The sequence below is a fragment of the Anas platyrhynchos genome, chromosome Z (genome assembly GCF_047663525.1).
Source record: "Anas platyrhynchos isolate ZD024472 breed Pekin duck chromosome Z, IASCAAS_PekinDuck_T2T, whole genome shotgun sequence".
Lineage (NCBI taxonomy): Eukaryota > Metazoa > Chordata > Aves > Anseriformes > Anatidae > Anas > Anas platyrhynchos.
This window is the reverse complement of record NC_092621.1, coordinates 54,287,285-54,306,884: the sequence shown is the minus strand read 5'-3', so window position 1 is coordinate 54,306,884 and position 19,600 is coordinate 54,287,285. Positions and strand designations below refer to the sequence as shown.

General features: G+C 41.3%; 2 protein-coding genes across 2 annotated transcripts; both read left to right on the top strand.

The window, feature by feature from the left end:
* Positions 1-617: 617 nt before the first annotated feature.
* Positions 618-14,374, top strand: TMEM175 (transmembrane protein 175). Its single transcript, XM_038170748.2, has 10 exons — positions 618-1,021; positions 1,186-1,224; positions 2,494-2,591; positions 4,485-4,536; positions 6,205-6,240; positions 7,478-7,561; positions 8,251-8,415; positions 10,190-10,268; positions 12,072-12,213; positions 12,771-14,374. The coding sequence occupies exons 1-10, from the start codon at positions 857-859 to the stop codon at positions 13,432-13,434; spliced, it is 1,524 nt and encodes a 507-aa protein (XP_038026676.2). The 5' UTR covers positions 618-856; the 3' UTR covers positions 13,435-14,374.
* Positions 14,375-17,065: 2,691 nt separating this feature from the next.
* On the top strand, positions 17,066-19,372 carry ATP5ME (ATP synthase membrane subunit e). Its single transcript, XM_027446857.3, has 4 exons — positions 17,066-17,224; positions 17,372-17,426; positions 17,698-17,796; positions 19,235-19,372. The coding sequence occupies exons 1-4, from the start codon at positions 17,189-17,191 to the stop codon at positions 19,258-19,260; spliced, it is 216 nt and encodes a 71-aa protein (XP_027302658.1). The 5' UTR covers positions 17,066-17,188; the 3' UTR covers positions 19,261-19,372.
* The last annotated feature ends 228 nt before the right edge of the window (positions 19,373-19,600 follow it).

Below are 19,600 nucleotides of genomic sequence, written 5' to 3'. Positions count from 1 at the left end.
AAAACATGAACGTACACCAAAAGCCTCTAGTTGCAGCTGCAAAGGACAGAACGAAGTACATAAAGCAAATGATTTGAAGTGGCAAGGCTGGTTGGGCCAGTAATAAAACAAAAATAGTAATTAAGGAAAGAAAAAAAGAAAAAAGCTACTTTGGAATTCACATACAGATTTTAAAATATGATGTATAAGCAAAACTAAGAAATTCTGAACATTGTAGCCTCTGTGAAGTGTAATTTTGGTGTATATACATTAGATGTAAAGAGCCAACTCAAGTCACCTGTACCAGGCACCAACTTCAAGATACTCTCACTGACACTCCCAGACCTAAGGAAGATCATTCTTAATTCATATTTCCAAAAAATCAGACCATGTGTCTGAGAGCGTTGTCCAAATGCTTTCTGAACTCTGTCAGGCTCAGTGCTGTGCCCACTGCCCTGGGGATCCTGTCCCAGTGCTCGAACCCCCTCTGGGTGCAGACCCTTTCCCTAACCCCCAGCCTGACCCTCCCCTGTCCCAGCTCCATGCCGTTCCCTCGGGTCCTGTCGCTGTCCCCAGCGAGCAGAGCTCAGCGCCTGCCCCTCCGCTCCCCTGGTGAGGGAGCTGCAGGCCGCCATGAGGCCTCCCTTCAGCCCGCTCCGCCCGGGGCTGGGCACACGCAGCTCCCGCAGCGGTGCCGGTGCCGGTGGCGGTGCGGCGGCGAGCGGCGGGGCAGGGCCACGGTCGGAAGCCGCCTCCCGCTCCGTGCCCCGGGGCCGCTCCGCTGCTCTCCTGCCCGGCGGGGCCGGCGTCTCTCGGGCCCGCTTCCCGGCCGGGCCCCGCCACCGCGCCGCGGGAGGCGCCGGCTGCCGGCGGGGCCATGTCGGCTCCGCGGGCCGCCACGCCGGGCCCCGGCTCCGGAGCCGTGCCGGGGGAGGCTTTGCACGGCCGGGCGCTGGAGCTGGAGCTGGGCAGCAGCACGCAGACCTCGCACCGGCTGCTGGCCTACAGCGACGCGCTGCTCTCCATCATCGCCACCGTGATGGTGAGCCCCGGGCTGCCCGGGTCTGTAGGGACCGGCGGGGTGCGGGGAGCAGGGAGCCAGCACTGCGCGAATATCTGCAGCCGCATGGAGTTGTGTTGGGCTTCATTCAGGCTCCGAGCGAGGAAATGAGCTGCGTGTGTACTAACTGGGCTTTCTTCTTTCAGATTCTGCCTGTGGCCCACACAAAAATACACCCCGATCAGGTATCTCTGCTGTTCTTGTTTTGTTGTTGTTGTTTCTGGTATCTTTGGGCATGCATGTGACGTCCTGATGTAACACCCCACTTCAGTTTAAGCTCCAAACTTCACAAAGAAAGCTAAATAACAGTATATCTAACAAGAAATTTCCTCTAGGAGGAGGAGCTGTTGAACTCAAGGTGAAAAATTTTAAATACTGAAGATCCGTGTAATCTACAGGAGTAATGACATAAAACCTGAATGAAATGTATATGTATACACATCATAGATTTTATACTTTTATTATACATACATTTTATACTTTTATTATACATAGATTTCATACTTTTGTATGAAGATAAATTACCTGTCAAACCAAAGCATCTTCCAGAAAAATAAATAAATAAATAAATAAAAATCAGCTCTTATGTGTAATATAACATCAGTCAGAGAAGCCACTTAATGTAGTGCTGGCTTTAAGACCAGTTTAATCACAACTGTAATAATAATAATAAAATTAATAAAATTAATAAAATTAATAATAATAATAATAATAATAATAATAATAATAATAATAATAATAATAAAGAAAGGGACTACAGAAAATTAAATCAGAATGAAGCAGGAGTGTTGGGCAATGCAATTCAGTCTCTTGAGGAGATTCACGATTTTTTTAATCACAGTTTGTTTATCCGCTCCTAAAAACAGAGCTAGACTCAATGTTGAATGTTTTGCCTCAGTTTAGGAAACTCGGGTATGATCCAGCAAATACACTGCATCAGTCTGTGTAATCTATTCTGATGTTGTGGTGGTATGTGCAGAACTGATGTGGTTGAGCCCTTCCCTGCCTCATTGTGAATAATCATCATATGAAAATCTGTAGGATGCTTTTACTTCAGAAGTCAGTGTTAAGGAAATAATAGGGATGTTTTGTAGCCAGCCCTTCTCCTAAAATGCATTATCACAGTAACAGCAATGTGAGAGTGCATGAATGAATCAAAGGGTGAACTGAGGTCTGGAAAGCCCAGATTTTACAGGTTGAAGAGTTGTGTTGGAATATCATAGTCCATTAACTACACATTTCAGTATATTTATCAGTGTCTAATACAGTTTGTCTGCATGATGGTAAAAAAAAAAAAAAAAAGACCATTGGAGGAAAACTGCATTACTGGCAAGCATTTTCAAAAAAATACTCTGTGTGACTGCATGTCATTCCCATTTGTAAGTAATGCTAGTACTTTCAGAAAATAACTATTTTTTCTTTCTGTCTCGGTGACACTTTTTATTTTGTTTCAGAAACTAGGTGAAAGCGTTCAGCAACTTCTTCTAACAAAAATTGCAGTCTACTTGATGACCTTCTTAATAGTCACAGTGGCATGGGCAGCTCATGTAAGGTAGGAACAAGCAAAAATGTTTAACTCCACTACAGAGTCAAAGAAAAGCTGTTGTTTAAAAGGACAGAAGATCACCTTCTGTCTGATACGTTCCTGTGTTGCTGATATGTTTCTGGACTTTTTGTTGTTGGATGGTAATTATGAAAATACACTGTAAGAAGTGCTATCCTAATCAGTGACTTAATGTGTCTCTACACTATAGAAACTGTGATACAAAGAAAAAGAAGTATTATATGTCCTTAAATTCAGAGTTACTCTTCATTTCACTTAATATTCTTGATGGAATTAAACGTAAAAATATGCTGGAAAAGCATGACATTTTAGGTTGTGTGATGCACAAGTAGAGGAATCCAGATAGGACTGCTGGCCTAAAACTTGTCTTTTTCAGTCCTCAGCAGTGCTTCTTGCAAAACTAGTTGCGATGTTGCAGATGCTGCATTTTCCACAGCTGTGGACATTGCCACTTTGCCGCTTACACGTACCTTAGTAGTCAAAAGGAAATTAATATGCAGGTGTTTTGTGGGGGTAGGGCAGCAAGCATTTTTTTTTTTCTTCTGCCATAGTATTTTGAGGATTTTTATTCTTAAGAACAAGGTAAGCTGGTCCTCTTTCCAAATCCATTCATTTAAAGACAGTTTGGATTGTGTTCTAATGAAGTCACTAAAAAATAAAGTAACTTTGCTTTCTTTAGAGATCAGTTCTACGGAGGCAATTCTAAGTTGTCATTTTTTTTCCCTAATAGCCTGGATTCTTGGTAATACATCCAAGTATTTACAATAATTAGATAGCAAACAGCTATAGTCCAAAGCAACATTTTGTTTTTCAAACTTGATATGCTTACCTCTAGTGAACACCTTGCAGTGTTAACAGGTGAGCTGAAATATGACAGTTGGTCTTTGTTTGGCGTACTTCTTTCTGGGTAAAGCAACAGCCTCTTAAAAATTAAGGAAAACATAACGTGTAATTGAGTGTTATTAATTTCTAAGTCAGCGTATGTTAGAAAGCTGTGAATAAATAGATAGGATAGTTTTAAAGGAAACATGGCCTGAATAAATGTTATCTCTATGGTATTATTAAAATCCTCTCAGTCAAGCTAAAAGTCAAGGCAGCTCTGCAGTTTACTCTCTACAGTATTGGAATCATAGGGCCATAGAATGGTTTGGGTTGGAAGGGACCTTAAAGATCATCGAATTCCCCCACCCTCCCATGGGCAGGGACACCTCCCACTGGACCAGGTTGCTCAAAGCCCCATCCAGCCTGGCCTTGAATACTTCCAACGATGGGACACTGTGAACAATCATGGCAGTGCTTTTTTAATTTATCACGTTAGCAAATATTACCACTGTTCTTCCTCTAAGTAAGTGGATTGATCCTATTCTGTCAGAGGCGCAACCTGTGATTACCTCCTGTGTTCCATTTTCCAAGGTGTGATACCCATTTGTAGCTCTCTGCATTGTTAGGATTTTGGCACCTTACTTGATGTGTCAGAATGGCCATCTTGATTCCTTTTTCACACATGAATTGGCTCTTAACAACAGTTAAATTTACCTCACAGTAAAGATACAATTACAAGTGCAGAGGAAGGATAGAGCCAAAAAAATCAAAAGGAAAAATAAGAAGTCAGTTTGATACGTCTTATGCCACTTGTCCTTCAAATAGAAATGGGGTTCTTAACAACTTTTCCATGATTGGACTTGACTGTTCATATCTAGCTTTTCATTTTTTTTTCTAATAAGTGACTTCTATGTTTGAGTTTATGTTTTGGTAGCACTTGGACTGCTTGCCTAAATTCTGGAGCAAAGGAAATCAGGTTCCCCTATAATACAATAAATGCAGTGTTGTAACATATTTTGGGAGCTGGCTTGTTCATGGTATCTTAACTTGCCTCGACAGGTTGTTTCAGGTGATAGAACTTATAGATGACGTCCTTGCGCTTCTAAATCTGGTGAGTCTTACCCAACATACTTGTGATTAGCTACCAACTGTAGGTCACTTTTTCTTTAGACTGTATACATACAGCAGAATGTTTCTAATTTAAATCAATTCCACCAAATTTCAAAGCCCATAAGATACAGAGAGCTTTAATTCCTCTTCGCCAAAGCACATGTTTGATAACTAACTTGCTTTTAACTTGCATTGTAAACCAAAAGATATGCACCAGCTTAGGTGAAAGTTCATCTTAGGGAACTCAAGAGGCACCTAAGCACAAACATTTTGACTTTCCTGGTCTATGTGACTTTTTTCCTCCAGACTTGAGAAAATGACATTTTATGTCTTTTGTGGCAAAAATGATAGCTATGGGTTTGAGTTTCAGTTAAGGTTTCAGCCATTTCTATGTTTGGGTTACCCAGAAATTCATTGTGAAGCTTATTTGAAACACAATCTTAAAAAAAACTACATCTGAGAGACCAGTCTCTGATGCAGTGTTTTGAGATTCACTCTTTCCTAAACCTTATCTGTTAAAAATTCTTTCTTTATTTGGGTGTGTATTTTTTAATGAGCTACCTTGTAATATCTTGGTTACAGTTAGTTGTAATGGGATGCTGCAATGGAAAGTGTATTTTTGCTTTCAGATAAAGCTTTGTATTTTTACTATATTGCTTAAAATTCGGTTCTCTCGACAATGTACAATTACACAGTTTGTTTAACTTTTGTGACTAAAAAATACCGAGTTTAAATTCTGTGAGAACACTACAGGAATTCACGTAAGAAGAATTGTTTAAGGCATATATTTCTTCTGTAATTTAGCTTTCAAAACTATGCATTTCATAGAAACATTGAATGGCTTGGATTGGAGGAGACCTTAAAGATCATCCAACTTCAGCAGCCTGCCATAGGCAGTGATGCCACCCACTAGATCAGGCTGGCCAAGGCCCCATCCAGCCTGGCCTTGAGCACCTCAACGGATGGGACATCCACAGCTTCTCTGGGCAGCCTGTGCCAAACCAATAGCCCTTACAGTGAAGAATTTCTTCCTAATGTCTAATCTAAATCTGTCCTCTTAGTTTTAAGACCATTCCCCCTTGTCCTGTTATTATCTATTTGAGTGGAGTCCCTCTCCATCCTTTTTATAAGACCCCTTTAAGTACTGAAAGGCCACAATGAGAACTCCCTGGAGCCTTCTCTTCTTCAGCCTGGACAGCCCCAGCTCCCTCAGCCTTTCTTCACAGGAGAGGTGCTCCCCCTGTCTGATCATCTTTTCTGCCTGTTTTAGGTTTGTTTGTTTGTTCTTCCTTAGCTAATATTTAAAAATTTATGATCAGAAATTAATGGCTTTATCAAGGGAAATCACACATCCTAAGGAGGCGCTTCTATTTTTGGCATTGCTGGTCCAGTGAGAAGTCTGTTAGGAGCCATAAGGAAGACTTTTATCTGTGGTACTGTTAAGAAAACTGTAGAATTATGTACAGTTTGCATAGCAAACTTTGAAGGTGTGTACAGAACTGGCTGTATGTTTCAGTCATAGCTCAGCAACTTCAGAAATGTTTTCTTCTCAAGATGCAACACTTGCATCTGAGTTGTTTGTGTTACATTCTCTGGCTACGTCTTAAATGATGCTATTGCTTGCTTGTAGTTCACCTAGTGTTTCAATACACTTTTTTTCTTTTCTTAGGCTTGTATGATGATCATAACTTTCTTGCCATACACTGTAAGTACTTTTCTAAAATTTGACATATATTTATGTTACGTTTTTTCGTTTATTCGGAGAGGTTATACCAAAGTATTCCAAAAGCCAGGAGAGTATTATTATAGTATAAACGCTGAATCCATTCTAGTAGTTAATTTTACAATTAGTGCATTAATCCTTAGTTTCTTAAAATCAACTACAAAAAATCTTGAAGAAGTTTTTGAAAATTCTTCATCTCCTGCACGTTATACATAGGCCTTGCAGAAAATGGGTAATGTGGAAGATAAATTATAATCATGGAAAGCCATAGTTTTCCGGGTTATATTTAAAAGAAGCAGATGAATTGAATGTCAAAGTTCACTGATGAGAATTTTGAATTTTGTAAGGGAGCTAAACCTGTATTTCAAACCCCTCTTTAGATAGCAGAGTATTTTACTCTTGTAACCTGGAGAGAGTTTTCGGTATCACCTGTGGCTCATTCAGCAGTGGTGGTTCTAGCAAAAAGTATCTGCTTTTTAAATACGCAGATTTGATGATCTAGCAATTTCTCGACAGATAACCTTTAGATCCAGGAAGAATTGACCACCATAATTAGCAGAACAAAACAGTTGCTTAAAATGGTTCTTGACTTTTATTGTATGTTTAGAACAGATTTATAGGACACGTACCTGTTTCTCCATGGATATGTCTGTGTTATGTATTAACCTGCAAAGAATAAAGCTGTGGTGCAAGAGCACCTACTTCTTCCTTTGCCTCCAAGCTGAAATAATTTTTGGAAAGTTAGCTGTGTTACCCTAATACACACTTTTACTGCACGCTTTTTTTTTTTTTTTTTTTTTGTCTCACGTAATGAAGCTGCAGAAGTTGATACAACAAGCAGCCATGGAGGTAGAGAAATTAAAAGGTTCAAGAAGGTATCTTAATATCAAGAATATTCAGTTACGAACATCTTGTCTACTGAAAATGTTAAACTTCATGATCAGCTGCAAATCAGCCTGTAGTTACTAAGAAGATATAGCATTAGAGGGGGTGAATTTTAGCAGTATCAGCATATGAGCAAAGCCATCTATCTAGATACCCTCTGTTGGGATGCTTGCATGTGCTTGTGGCTAGAAACTGCATTTAGTGGAATTATATCAGAAAGCCAAGTGTTTATGTTTTAAAGTTTCAGTATCGAATGAAGAATACTCCTTTTTCTCTGTTATTGTTCCTACATTGCTTCCAAACTAAATGTTTGATCTGGTTGCCTTTTTTCTAGTTTTCCTTAATGGCCTCCTTTCCAGGAGTACCTTTTGGAATATTCCTGTTCAGTGTCTGCGCTGTTGTCATTGGCCTTATACAGGTATTTGAGCTATCCCCTTACATTTTCACTTTTAGAGCCTAGATTCTATTGGGCGGAACTAAAATTAGGTTTATTAACTGTGGCTATAAATTGCTAAGTGTCTTTTTCTTTTGTATAGCAGTATTTTTCAATGCTGCGCCTTTTGCCATAAGAAAACACGTGCTAATGAGATGATTGCCACTGTCCTGTGAAACTGATATATGCAGCTAAATCAGCTGACCCACAGAATTTCTTCCCTCTCTTTAATTTTTTTTTAAAATTCTTTAAATTTAAATATTGATGAAATAGTAGTTGACCTTGCCTGCCGAAGTTCCCACTGAGCCACACAGCAGTGACTGAGTGAACAGAGAGAGGCTTTCTGACTCAGTGCTAAGTACATAGCACGGCACTATTTTTTTGCCTGGAACAGTGCCTTGTCACTTTCTGTTCCTTGCTGTAGAGGCCTGCCTTCTTCATGTAACATCCACGGTCATATCATGCTCTGCAGAGGAAACTGAAATCCTGATAAACAGAAAAGTGTGAAATTGCAGAGTTTCTAAGACAGGTCCTCCATGTGGGAGTGAAAAATAAGGTAGAATGTGTTCTGGAATTTGATAATATATTTGTTTATTTATAGTTTTGCAGTTATAGTGCTGAAATGCTGTGTGTACTTGTGTGTATTACCTTCAGTAACGCTCTTCTCCTTGCAGGCTGTGATAGTACTGTATGGATTCTATCACCCACACTTACTGAATCAACAGATACAAGTGTCTGAAAATCAGAATTTCTATAAACGTCATATCTTGAAGATTATCCTTAGAGGACCGATTTTATGTTTTTTAGCAGCCATCTTTTCCTTTGTCTTTATTCCTTTGGTAAGTTCTCCCAGTTAACAGAGTACTGGGGTACAGCAGTATGTATTATCTGTGTTTGTGCCTGTGTTAAAATAATGGTGTCCACGTCAAATATGCAGACTTTCTCAGTTGCTGGTTTTATGGTGATGTAATCCTGGTTGCTATTTTGTGTTGGATGTTTTCAATTCATACAGGCCAATTTGTAGTTCAATCTGTGAATTTTGCATGGGTTTTCAAAGAATATTCTGCTACAGTATTTGCTTTACTTGCTTAGCCTTGGTTTTTGTAATGATTCCCTTAATTGATCTTCAGAAGCAGATCTTCTAAACAGTAACTTAGCATCTTGCTTACCATAAGTCAGTGAGATAACGTGAAAGGTTACATGAAATAAACATCACATTGCACAACTGAAGATAGGTGAATATAATTGCCGTACTCACAAGGTGCAAGAAGAAAATGAATAAATAGACCAGTTACCCAACCTGCATCTTGAATGTTTTTCACTAAAGCCTGCCCTTACGGCAGCCTCGGCCACCTTTATTAAGTGGTAAGGTTGCATCTACATATTAATAACCATGGAAATTAATCAGTGTTTTAACCACAAAATTTTGGTTACTATTGATAAAAGGGCCAATTATGAGTCCAAGCATGAAAATAACCAATTTTAACAAAATATTCTCCTCATCTCAGTCTTCCTTGTTACTTCCTTCTCTCTCTAGTTCACTAGTATTTTTTTTTTTTTTAATTAACATCAGTCAAATTAATCTACAGGTTGCACTTGTGTTTAGACTTGTGCAGTCTGTGAACCACTTGTGACCCACTGAGCTGTTTTTTGGACAGAAGTATTACACAGAGACATGCAGCATATGCAAATTCCCCCCTAAGTACAGCTGGCACAGCGGGACAGAGACACACTTCAAAAAGCATGTAAAGTTCAGGACACAGACACTTAAATCATGGTCTTTTTTTTAGGGAACTTGTTGAAATAAATGTATTCAAATTTGAGAGAGATGGGGTGTTTTTGTAATAATGACTCTTCACAGAGATGCTTAGCAGAGCTTCTGCCTTCATCAAAGACAAAAAGGAACCAGCAGAGATTCAAAGAATTTTATGAAGTTCTTATAGAATGCTGGTCAAAATCTGCGAAGAGCTCTGTCCTTGAGAGTATTCCTCACGGCTGTTTCTTTGCTTTAGCTTAAAAAATCTTCTTCCCTGCCACCACCCTCCATCACCTTATTTCAATACATTTTTTGTGCAGCCTGCTGGAATTAAAATTGTGATTCAACCAAAGAAAGTATTTTGTGCTTTTTTTGTTTGTTTTCTGGTTTTGTTGTCTACAGCCTTTCCTGATCACATTATTACATTGTTATCCAAATAACTTGCCAGCACAATGCAGGGGTGCTTAGGAGTTTTAGCTGGCAAACTTGACATTTCAGGTTGAGTGGCAAGTGACAGATAGTATTAGAAATATGCAACAGTTCTCCAAACTCCCGAGAAATCGTTACTGCATTTGTTAGCAGGATTATTTCTCTTCCTGTTTTAATTCAGTATTCATAGCTAGCACTAAACTAGCTATCAAAACTAAACTAGCTATCAAAAAGCATTAGGCTGCACATGTAATATTCAAGAGGTGCGTGTTGATTTCAGGTGAGTCATTTCCATGTCATAAAGTCAAGATTTCGTTTCTCAATGTGATTATACCTAAAGGTTGAGAATAACAGTTTAATGTTAAACTTAGAAAGAAATTTACATTTTGATAACTAAATTTAACCTCTGTTTATTTTTCTCTCCATAGTCTTACGTGCTTCTTGGGCTTGTAATCGTTTTTCCACATCTGTCTCGATTCATTACGTGGTGTAAAACCAAGATTTTGGGTGAGTAAGAGCATTTCTAGGGAGTATGTTCGGATATGTTATTAGGTTGTCAACATGTCATCCAAATAGCATGGAATGAAGTAATTTCAACTCTACTTCCAATTTCACTCTTGGCGTACAGTGATTTGGTGTTTTATTGCTTTGCTTCCAGTTTCTCCGTAGCCCCCTGCTTTCCTTTTAATTTACTAATAGATACATGTATATGTAAGGTATGCATTACTAAGTTGTTTCTGAAAGCAAAACCCTTCTGTTTTTTGCTGAGTGATGGCTGCAGGCAATCCCTCTTCCCTTCTAAAAAAGGAGAATGAGGACAGAAAAATACAGAAAGCAAGCTCTGTACCTGTATCATTTCCCAGCAGTACTCTATGGTCCCACATTCTCAAACCAGCAATCAGCAGCATGTTTGAGAGTCCGTAACAAGCAGATATGTAATTGAAGCACATCTAGTGTAAGTAACTGTTCAGTGCATTATGCCTTACGTATCTAACAGCTGTGGTTTAAATTCACACATGGCTAAAGGCAGCCTAAATCCATGCTGCCTTCCCTCATGCTCCTTGCTGAGGTTCCTTCTGCCCCCTTTCTGTCAACACTGACCATTGCATAACGGTGCCAACAGCACTTCTGCTATTCAGCTCTGCTGAGACTCCACTGAGGAGAGATGTTACCGGTGCCAAAATAAAAGAGGAGGTGTTGCCATGCAAGCTATTTAGCCAAAAGAGGCACTGCCCCCCTTTGAGAGTAATATTAACTGACCAGAAAAATACCAAACAGATGTATGTCTTTGGAATAAGCACTGCATAGGTGAGTCAGCAGAGTAACACCTTTGTGCCTCTGCTGCTCCATTTTAGCCCAGGACAAGTCTATCTTTGTTTGCTACGAATAGGAACCTATTTGATTCTGCCATGCAGAAGCAGGATTAGACAGGTAGAAATGCTTTGAAACAGCTGCAGCCAGAGTCTCAGATCCAGAGAACAAATGGGCAGAGATATTTTGCTCTGCCTGCTGCAGTGGGGACACTGCTGTTCACAGCCAGGTCAAGGCTGTATTTGTCTAACCCTGTCAGATGGCTAACGTAATTTACTGCTATATTGATTGAGATGTGTTTACACTTGCTTTTTAATTGAGTTTCTCTCTTTAATTCTGGAAACTGCAGGCTTTTTCTTCATCAAATCTATACTCCTGAGGTGGTGCAGCTTGGCTAGCTGGGCAATTCAAAGCTCAGTCTTTAGGGATGAGTTTGATGTTTTCCTTAAAAGCTCCAGAGCCCCATCTTCCGGCGAAAGGCTGGATTTATTTTAAAGCAGGTGATTTCATGTGCCAGTGCAGCCCCAGTTCTGCAGTGAGGTTTTTCTTCCTGTGCAGTATAAGTTCTCCACAGTGTCTTTGGGGACCCACAGTTACTAAGGCTTCCTGGGGAGGCCTTCTTGTGCCCTCCTGGCACAGCATCTGATTTGTTTAGCTCTCATATTTTGTTCAATTAGAGCTTTGGGCCCGTGTTCATTTGGTGGAGATGGTCTGCTACACGGTTTAAAGGACAGGGATTTTTTGTCTCTGTTGTGCTTGTCCTGTAGGGAAGCAATATGAACTTCAGGGGGAGCCATGGCTGCAGAGAAAAAAGTGACATGTGTGGGTGGATAGGACCCTTCTTTCTACAGAAAGATTTTGAGGGGTGGAGAGAAAGAAAAAGGGAGATCACAGTAGGTTTTTCATTGTTGTTGTTTTTTTTTTTAATGCTTTAAGTACCTTGCTTTGTACTGTCTGATTTTTGTCTTTCATTAGTATACATCCAGGTTTGTTTTCCAGGTCAGAGAAATGAAGAAGAGGAGCCCCATAGCTTAGAAACCTTTAGTTTTTACCTTAGTGAGCCTCTGAGTAAGGAACGGGTAGAAGCATTCAGCGATGGAGTCTATGCCATTGTAGCAACCTTGCTCATTTTGGACATATGGTAAGATTTTGTGTTGCCTCTGACAATTAGTGTTAACTGTAATGCCAATTCATGTCTATATGTAATATCTGAGGAAATAAAGCTAACCAAACATTGCTTTTTACTTCTAAAGCCTGTAGTGGTAATCTCAAGTGTGATATTTTGGAAAGTTACAGAGCACAAATGGAAGATATTTTTAGCTCCCACATTTCAGAAGTACTGATCATTAGTCTGTTTAACGTATATTGGGTTGGAGAGTCTTGAAGGACAAAGTCCTCTTTATGTTTAGATGTGTTTTCAGATAAAAGCCTTTTACCAACAAAAGCTGTTTAGTCCCTGTGGCAGCTTTATTAAATTAACCTGAAGGAAAGCCAATTTTCTTTTGTGTTTCCTTTCAGATTTAATTTAATTCCTGAACTTTTATTTGAAATGCTTCTTTTGAGGTACAAATTAGAGAACTACAGAGGGGATGCCTGTTCTTTCCTACACGGCCAGATTAAAACAAAATACTTAATTGTTGCCCCAGGAGTGTTTTTATAAAACTAACATGCAAAGTAAAGTGAGTTTTCTCTCCACAGTGAAGACAATGTCCCCGATCCAAGAGAAGTGAGAGGGAAGTTTCATGGCAGCCTTCTTGAAGCTTTAAGTGAATATGGGCCAAACTACCTTGCCTACTTCGGCTCATTTGTAACAATTGGTCTCCTGTGGTTTGTCCATCACTCGCTTTTCCTATATGTAACAAAAGCTACCCGATTAATGGGACTGCTTAATATACTTTCATTGGCATTCATTGGCGGGCTTCCACTGGCTTACCAGCTGACCAGTGAATTTGCAGAGAAGTCTCACAATGAAATAGAAGCCATTCAGGTCAGCTGTGTTATTACTTTCTTTGCCAGCATATTTCAGTTTGCAATATGGACTACAGCCCTCCTGCATGAAAGGGAAACGTTGCATCCTTTTGCTAGGTATGGTGGCAAGGAGCATGCCTTCATGTTTGCCAAGCTGGCTCTCTACCCTTGTGTAAGCCTAGGGGCCTTCTTTCTAACGTGCTTGTTAAGTGAATTTAGCACAGAAATTTTCCATCTTATGCAGATTGTAATCCCATTTGCTTTTCTTGCCTTGCGCATTTTTGTTAGAATTTCCTTAACTCTCATAAAGTCTGTGATGTCTCTCTCCAGGCGGAAGGTTGTACTGCTAGAAGAGGAGGAGGCATGTTTGTCTCCTACTGATACACTGTCCTAAATTTCTATGCAGTGCATGCGAAGCTGCAACATTAATTGCAATTCTTCTAACTCACATTGTCTTGATGTGTAATCTGTATTGATCTAAATTAAAGCCTGTGTTTGCCATAACTGGGTCATACTTCAGCTGTAGCTGGTCATGCTTGAGACTCTGCAAAACCAGTAACTGAAAACAATAAGGGGGTGGGGGAGAAGGAGCTAAGTAGGGAAGACAGAAAGCATGTTCCCCTACCTTGACAATTAACCTTTTGGAAACAAATGCTGCTTGAAGTACAACTGCAGTGATGATTGATGATGAAATACACAGATACCCAGCAAAATGTCCTTTTTCAGACATGTGATAGTCATTGTGGCAACCAAGCACAGGTATAGAAGCTGGTTATGCTGCTACAAGATAGGGAGTGAGGTTTGGAAGAGATGATGGAGACCTGTTTTTCTGGATGGTGAATCACTGTAAACATTTGTGTATACAGATTGGTGGTCTCCCTTTTAATTTTATTTTTATTTTTTATGGTTACGATGCCTCTTCTGTGTAGCCACAAACTTGTGGTAGCGTTTTGAAAACTACTTCATTCTGAATGACTCTGAGCATAAGTTCAGATAGAAGTTGCAATTGAGACCCATATGCCTTCTCCCAGGCTGCCTGAACATGAGTTCTTCAGTCATACTTGTTCTTTTTCAAGAACAAGTGTTATAGTATAGTAAGTATAAAAGGCTGTATTTCACAAATGAGGATCCATGTGACTACATGAACTAGTTTTGGTATATCCCTGGGAAGAAATCTCAAGAGCTGTGGGACTAGAGGTAAATTTGTCAGTCCTTACATTTCTTTTTGGCAGAGGCATTCATTTGTATCTTGAACTTAGTGCCTAACAGCTTTAATGCTTTATTTAAAAGCATTTGGGGGATTTTGGTGTTCAAAAAAAAAAGAAAAAAAAGCACCACAAAACAAACAACAATAACAACAATAAAATAAAACCAAAGTGCTCTGGCAAATAATGACTGGAGTAATGATAGTGAGAACAAATTCAGATATCTAGTTTCAGTTCAGATCAGTCTGAAAGCACTTGTACTTTTGGTTTGAAGCACCTTGGTACTGACATCTAATCCTTAGTATTGTGTAATTCTTGTGAAAAAGTATCTTCAGATATGCAAGGAGTTTTATACCTAGTTTAGGATAAATGATTTGCAGTAGGATTATGTGATGTGTTACGTGTTGCTCTTTCGTTCTAATAACTAATAAAAGCACTTTTGGGTCTGTGTTTTTGTTTCAACTATGCAGTCAGCACGTAAACAGTGAATATCTGTATTTGTAATAAATTTCAATCAGTGAAGAAAAACAGCAAAGCTTCCAGCCCTTTATTTCTGCTTTCGCAGTTTGGTCATCTTGTTGCAAATTTTTATCTTACAGTCTTTTGTCATAGTAAGTATATGTGTTAATACCAATTTTTTTTTTTATCAGATATGTGTGAGTGAGCTCTGGAGTAGTTTAGATTCTGGGGTTCAGCTCAGAGAAGTTGATGGATGTAAAAAAAAAAAACAACAAAACTAACCTGCATGCTTTGTGATAGGTAGTGTTTAGACAGTCAGATCATAAAGGCAGCATGGAAAAACACCTAAACTTTTAATTGGATGTAAAAAAAAGGTTTGAAAGGTTTATTCTTTTTTTGCTGGTACTTGAAAATGAGACCTGCAACTGAATATGACCACAGAGTTTCATTCCAGCGTTTACAGGGATGCTTTGAAGAGCAGTGAATTGCACTGAATAAATAAAAGTGACTAAATAAAGCATTTTTCCTTTTTTATTTTTTTTTCCCATTTGGAAATAAATTATTTCTTCTGCAGAAAGAACTTTTTTTCCTGTAGCCAGGGTAGTAGTATTTAAACAAAATTTTGTAATGTCTCAGAACCTAAATTTGAAGGCAAGCTTGATCTGAGTTTTCATATAAACAGGGTTGGTTTAAGATCATTTTGACTGACATTTTTTATAAGTTGAAGAAACAAAATGCATTTTGGAACAAAGCATTGATTTGAATTATGATATTCTCAGGTAGAAATAATATTTCCAAATCTAACAAGTTACTCTCTACAGGATTACTAATGGCCACAGGTTTTTTGCCTCTAGAGAAGTTAAAGTGACACACTTACAGTGATTATAATAATCCCAGAATCAACAGAATGGATGAGGTTGAAAGGGACAGCCGCAGACTGTCTAGTCCAACCCTGCTTGCCAAGTTAGGGTTGGTTTGAGCAGGTTGCTCAGGGCTGTGTCCATTCAGACTTTGAGTATCTACACACAGAGACTCCACAACCTCTCTGGTCAATGTGTTTGAATATTTAACACCCTTAGAGTAAAAAATATGGTGGTGGTGTTCCATTTTGAAGGAACTTCCTGAATTTAAGTTTGTGCCCATCGTGTTTTGTTCTATCCCTGGGCACAACCAGGAAGGGACCGACACAGTCTTTACTCCTTCCCATCAAGTATTCTTAAACATGGGTAAGATGTCTCCTGAGCCTTCTCCTGCGGGCTGAAGAGGCCCAGCTCCCTGTATGTCCTTTCATGAGAGGCGCTCCAACCTCTCTTGTCCTCATGGCCCTTTGCTGTACTCAGTTTGGACTGTCATTGTCTCTCGTGTACCGAGGACACAGCAACTGAATGAAGCACTCTAGATGTGGTCTTACCAGTTACCTCCCTTTACCTGCTGGTGACACTTTCCGAAGTCTAGGATTTTGGTTACATTCTTTGTCCCAATAGCAGTTTAAATAAAATATGAATGTGAAGAAAGAAGGAAGGTTGCAGTAAAACTTTTGTTCTAATGACACTGGAATTGTTGTCTGTGGTACTGGCACTGCTACTGAAGAAAAACTACCTCTGAAGCTGTGAATAGGTCACGTTTGAGAACATGGTCATTCATGGGAGGGTATTTGAAAAGTCCATCGTCTCTCCGTTTATAAAACTGTGATTCCAAGATGATGATCATTTCTTTTGTTCAGGCAGGTTGGCCTTAATGAATTCATGTTCAAGATGAATCCATTGGAGACATCAGAATACACTAACAGCCACTTGCTGGCAGCATTGTCATCACAGAATGGTTTGAGTTGGAAGGGACCTTAAAGATCATCCAACTCCACGCCCCTGCCATGGCAGGGACACCTCCCACCAGCCCAGGCTGCCCAAAGCCCCATCCAGCCTGGCCTTGAGCACCTCCAGGGATGGGGCATCCACAGCTTCTCTGGGCAGCCTGTGCCAGGGCCTCACCGCCCTCTGAGGGAAGTATTTCTTGCTAATGTCTAACCCAGAGCTATCCTTAGTCTAAGACCATTCCTCCTTGTCTTATCGCTGTCTATCTGAGTACAGAGCCCCTCTCCAAAGCCTTAATTCACTGCAGCAATTTGGCTTGCAGACTTCTGGTTGGTGAACCTGTGGGGTTAGTTAGCATAGCACAGTGCCTGGTTACTGACCCCATGTTCGCTATTACCGAACAGGGCAGAGAGGGAGGACACTTTTGTAGCGGGGCGAGAAGCACAGATCTCCCCGAACTCTTAAAATCTGAGATTTTACTGCGGGCAGCTCCTTGCTGGGGGGGGCTATACAAACGCCTGGGTCGGACGGCGCCATGGCTGCCATGGGGCGGAGCCGTGACGGGGCGGGCGGGCGGTGCTTCCCCGCCTTCCTTCCACCGCCCCCCGGCCTCCAGCGGCCGCCTTCTTCCGCCGGTTGCCTTCCGCCGCCCCGTCCTCGCCGAGCCGCCAGGATGATCCCCCCGGTGCAGGTCTCGCCCCTCATCAAGGTGAGCCCGCGGCGGCCGCTGCCGCCATCTCGCCCTGAGGCGAGGCGAGGCGAGGCGCGGGGCTGAGCCGGGCATGGCCGGGCAGGGGTAGGGCAGGGCGGCGGGGTCTGAGCGGAGGGCACACCCTTGTCTCTTGCTCCCCTGCAGTTCACCCGCTACTCGGCCCTGCTGATGGGGATGATCTACGGCAAGAAGCGATATGGTGAGTGCCGCCCGGGGGGCTCCGCGGCCACCTCGGGCTCGTCCCTGCTCCCCTGCCTCCCTCCCGCCCCGCAAGGGCACCTTGAGGCCGCCGCCCGGCCGCCATTTCCCCCCAGCCCCATGCAGCGCCGGGCGGTGCGGGTCCGTGTGGCTGCGCCTCTCCTCGCCGCCCTCTTTTGGGTTTTTATCCCGGTCTGAGGGAGCTGGCAGGTGCCCAGTGTGCCCCCTCGAGCGCTGGGCACCCTGTCGGTAACCACCCGTGTTGGCGGCAGACTACCTGAAGCCGATCGCCGAGGAGGAGCGGAGGGTAGAGGCTGAGGAGAAGAAGAAGCGCGAGGAGCTGGAGAGGATCGCAAAGGAGCTTGCAGAAGGTAACTGTGCGCATTACCTGCGCCCTGCCGCTGCTCTGGGTGCACCCGAGGTGCCGAGCCACGGGCTGCAGGCTCTGTGTGTCCACAGACTAGCGGACAGGGCTCTGAAGGGTTCTTCATCCTGTCCGTGTGTGCAGAGAAACAGGGCAAAGCAGTGTTGTAGCCTAGCAGAGCTTAGGCCAAGTTAGGTGGCTGTCTGAATTTCCACTGAGGAAACAAGCAGCTGAAAAGTATTGTTCATCCTGGAAACAGTATCCTGGAGTTGCATGTTACCTGTACTCAGCAACCTTTTTTCCGCTGGGTGCAGTAAACCTGTGTCCCTGTTTATCCCTGCTACACCAATCTCACAAAGGCACCTGGTGGTCAAAATCCGATGTCTTATACACCTGCTTGTGATTGCAAGTCACTTTGAAATGTAATCACCAGCGTAGTGCTAGAGGTCAGCTTCATTTGTGGTGTCTCATGAAAAAAATGAAGATGGCCTGCTGCTTTTATATCTCATTCCTTTCTGCCATACAATATTCCTGCTGCAGCATGCTTTCTCTCATCCTCAGCGTTATTTCTTTGGTCTTCTATGCTTTTCCAGTATCATTAGAGCGGAACATGCTCTTAGGCCTGAGTTTAAGTGCACTGAAAATAAGGGAAGACTTGAAGATTACTGGTTAATAACCCTGGCTGTATTTGGTGTAGCTACATGCTTAGTTACTTTTTCTGTAGGTAATATTGGCATTTGTGTTGTCCTGAGCAAGGTTAATGCTGAATAAAGCCCATTAAAACTAACGACAAACAAACTACACGTACATAAAATCAAATAATCAAGTTGCTGAATAGTATTCTTTAATGGAGGCATAGCTATTTTGCACAGGTCTACCATCTTAAATATGCAGCTTTCATTGAACTATTTAAATTGATTTTTTTAGATATTTTCTAGTTTAGCTGGAGCTTTTTGCATTTTGAGGGACAGGTGCTGTACCACAGGATTGCTACTGAATTTAGTAGTGGAATTCTGTGATGATGTCCTTAGGATGGTTAATCTATTTAAATGTCCTGTAATTGCCTGGCTGCTTTCTTAGCAGCAATTTGGCATGGTTCTCCAGTATGAAAAGCAATTGTTTAACTTGATTCTTTTTTAGTAGTTGAAGATTGTTTTTTAAAAATGGGTAAGTGTAAGTATCTATAATAACTCTTTCCGGGCTTGTTTGAAGCCGCAGTTCCAAGAAACTGTCATTTACCAATGAGTAAGACAAAAAAGTGTCTTTACCCTAGAGGAAAGAAATACACTTCTGTTGAATAAGCAGAAGTGGGAATTACAAAAGCCAGCTAGGAAGAAATGGCATAATTAAGGACAGCCTTAGATCCTGCTAGTGCTTTGCAAATTTTAGTGCTGCATGGGAGTGACAAGTAGCCCTAACTGTGTTTGTTTTTCCTTCCCTTCTAGCGAGTGAAGATTCCATCTTGAAATGAACGTAAGATCGGATCTTTATTTCACGCCTAAATACATGGCTGGGCTCTGAACTGTGTAATGGTTGATGGACTCTGTATGTTATTCTATCAATAAAACACTTAATACATTTCAGTTAGTATTTTTTGACTGAATTGCACTGAAAAGCAACAGAAGTACTTGCAGAGTGTCAAAGAGGAAACGTTGATCACAAGTTGACCATTGCTGCTGCTGACAGAACACCCCCTTGCATTCCTCTGGCATCAGAGCTGGGCTCCACACCTATTGCACATAGGGAATGTTTGTGATCAGGACATCCATGGGATTTAACATATTTTTGAGCCATGGAAAAGGCAGGCATTG